Source organism: Bison bison, unplaced genomic scaffold (genome assembly GCF_000754665.1).
Source record: "Bison bison bison isolate TAMUID 2011002044 unplaced genomic scaffold, Bison_UMD1.0 scf7180017851891, whole genome shotgun sequence".
In the NCBI taxonomy this organism is placed as follows: Eukaryota; Metazoa; Chordata; class Mammalia; order Artiodactyla; family Bovidae; genus Bison; species Bison bison.
In genome coordinates, this window is record NW_011482464.1 from 8,086 (window position 1) to 10,856 (window position 2,771).

Sequence of the window (2,771 nt, forward strand, 5' to 3'; positions counted from 1 at the left end):
GGAAAGAGAAGGGAAATTCTTGGAAAATGGAAAAACAGATGGGGCACGGGCACTGCGGTAGGGGTAGGGTGGGGAAAATGGGGGCCCCTGATCTGGAGACAGAACGCAAAGCTGGTTGGGGTGGGGTGTTGTGGGTTTAGCAAGGCGCCTCCAGATTTTGAAAGGCGTGGAGCCGGGAGATAGAAACACCTCCCAGGCACAGGGCAGAGGTGGGCCTGAGAGTGGAGGAGGCGGGGAGGGTGGCAGTGTTTGGGAGGAAGGGGCGGCCTCTCTCCTGGCAGGAAGCTGCGCGATGGTAAGAGGGAGGAGACTGCGGCTGCGGCAGCGGCTTCTGGGATCCCGATGTGGCAGAGAGGCCGTCACCGTCAAGGAGGTGGAGGGCCCGCGAGCCCAGTGTTGGAGACACTGCCGCCATCCTCTTCGTCAGCCCAGCTGTCTTCCTAGACACGCTCCTCGCCTAAGGATCCTTCCCTCCCAGCTCTTGCAAACTCCGAACTCGTCGCCTGCTGATCCTCTTTCACCACAGGTTCACAGCGGAGGCAGCAGTGAGGTGTCCGATTTGGACACGTGAGACCTGCGGTCCCCCGACTTGGGGAGGTGGGCGCTGGACTAGAGAATCGGAGGATGCGGGTTGGTGGGTGCCAAGAGGGAAAATTTGGGTTCTGTGCTGGAATGGAAGTTGAGGGAGACTGAGAAAGGTGATTTGGGGATGGGGGGTGGGGAGAAGTAGAGCCGAAGAGCACCTGGGTGGTAATAAAGGTGGCCCCAGAAAGAGAAAGAGATTTGTTCTGGGCACCCAGCGGAAAAATGGGGTAGACCAGGAAGAGATATGAAGGAGAGTTGAACAACAGGCAGAAGGAATGGGGATGGGAGGCAAGACAGATGAAGAGCAAATGATAGTGAGCAGGGGGAAAGGGTAGTATGTTAATCTAAATGGAGAGAATGAGTGGGAGCTAATAAATGATGAATATTTGTATTTGATATGGGGAGTCTAAGATGGCAACAGAGGTATTAACCAAAGGAGCCTGCTCCCTCTTGCTGGGGGCTCAACAACCAAAACTATCACCTTTCCAACCCTTCAGCACAGCCAAATAAGTTTGGAAGGAGGACACTGCAGGCAAACATCCAATAATATTTTGATAGCCAGCATCTCTGCTGGACATCCAATAACTTGGATGGCAATACATATACCTGATGCCCAGGGAATTTGCAATGCAGAGAAATAAAATTTCACACTACAGTACACTAAATGTTTCTCCCTAGCCTCTTTCCTCCCCTTGCAGGTATGAAGACACCTCACAAAAAGGCAACTGCAAGGCAGCAAACCAGGGAAATTGTTGATGACCACACCTTGTCTGCAAGTATGAGGAAGAAAAAGATTTCTCAAAAGAAACAGAGGGGCAGACCTTCCTCCCAGACGCGCAGGAACATTGTGGGCTGCAGAATTTCACATGGATGGAAGGAAGGTGATGAGCCCATCACCCAGTGGAAAGGAACCGTTCTGGATCAGGTGCCTATAAATCCCTCTCTTTATCTGGTGAAATATGATGGAATTGACTGTGTCTATGGACTGGAACTTCACAGAGATAAAAGGATTTTAAAGCTTAAAATCCTTCCTGATAAAGTGCCATTTTCTCGAGTCAGAAATGTGCACCTTGCAAATACCATAATTGGTAAAGCTGTTGAACATATGTTTGAGGGTGAACATGGTTCTAAGGATGGATGGAGGGGGATGGTCTTAGCTCAAGCACCCATCATGAAAGCGTGGTTTTATATTACCTATGAGAAAGATCCTGTTTTGTACATGTACCAGCTTTTAGATGATTATAAAGAAGGTGACCTCCATATCATGCCAGAGTCAAGTAAGTCTTCTCCAAAAGAGAGAGAGCCAGAAGGAGTTATAGATGGCCTCATAGGTAAACATGTAGAATATACCAAAGAAGATGGCTCCAAAAGGACAGGCAAAGTCATTCACCAAGTTAAAGCCAAACCTTCTGTGTACTTCATTAAGTTTGATGATGATTTCCATATCTATGTCTATGATTTGGTGAAAAAGTCTTAATGGTTAGGGTAAACATTGTCACGTATATGTAGGCAAATATATGATTTGGAGAAACACAAAATATGTTGCTTTTCAGTGTACTGAAAGTATAGGGGTCCCTAATAACCCATCATCATTGCCAGCAAAACTGTTGTTTTGTTCTAAAAAAATATAAGTTTATGTAGCTATGACATGCTGTGTGTAAGGAATTTGTCATGGTGAAAAGGTTGGGTGTGTTTGGTTGAGGGGACATGAAAGGAAGGAACAAGTGTAAATTCAGGCTGTGAATAAAGTTCAGCTAGTATCATAATCAGTCATCTAAAAATGGAACAGGACTTAGCTGGTCTGGTCTAAGGAGAGGAGAGGAGAAGGAACTAGAGATGGATTGTGGGGGAAAGGAAGAGAGATGGCTGCTTAAGAAAGGATATGGGAAGGGGTCAGAAATGGAGAGGCTTCTAGGGGGAGGGATAACCTAAGAGGGGGAGGCAGCCAACTGGGGGGCGTTGAAGAATAACAGAGAGTGAAATCTTGGGGTTGAGAGGAAACCAGGATAAATTGAGTAAAGAGGGACACAAATACATTTAGAAGAAGTTCAGGGCAAGGGAGACAAAGATAAAGTTGGCAGAGATCTGAGGAGAAGCTAAAAGGATACTCTAGAAGGGGAGGAACACTAAGGAAGGAGAATTCTCCTCCTTCCACAGAGGGAGTGAAAATAGAGAAAATGGCATGA

General features: G+C 47.2%; 1 protein-coding gene across 3 annotated transcripts; it reads left to right on the forward strand.

Moving 5' to 3' along the window:
* The first annotated feature begins 308 nt into the window (after nt 1-308).
* LOC104997133 (spindlin-2) lies at nt 309-2,232 on the forward strand. 3 transcript variants are annotated; one of them, XM_010851750.1, is made up of 2 exons: nt 309-698; nt 1,264-2,232. In XM_010851750.1, exon 2 carries the CDS (start codon nt 1,286-1,288, stop codon nt 2,060-2,062), a length of 777 nt encoding a protein of 258 aa, XP_010850052.1. In that variant the 5' UTR covers nt 309-698; nt 1,264-1,285; the 3' UTR covers nt 2,063-2,232. The 3 variants fall into 3 exon arrangements, with proteins under 3 accessions (XP_010850052.1, XP_010850035.1, XP_010850043.1); XM_010851733.1 differs by having other exon boundaries at nt 309-597; XM_010851741.1 differs by having other exon boundaries at nt 309-597; nt 1,284-2,232.
* Nucleotides 2,233-2,771: the final 539 nt, after the last annotated feature.

Coding starts and splice junctions, on each gene's coding strand:
- LOC104997133 (XM_010851750.1), top strand. CDS start 1,286: ATGAAGACACCTCACAAAAAGGCAACTGCAAGGCAGCAAACCAGGGAA.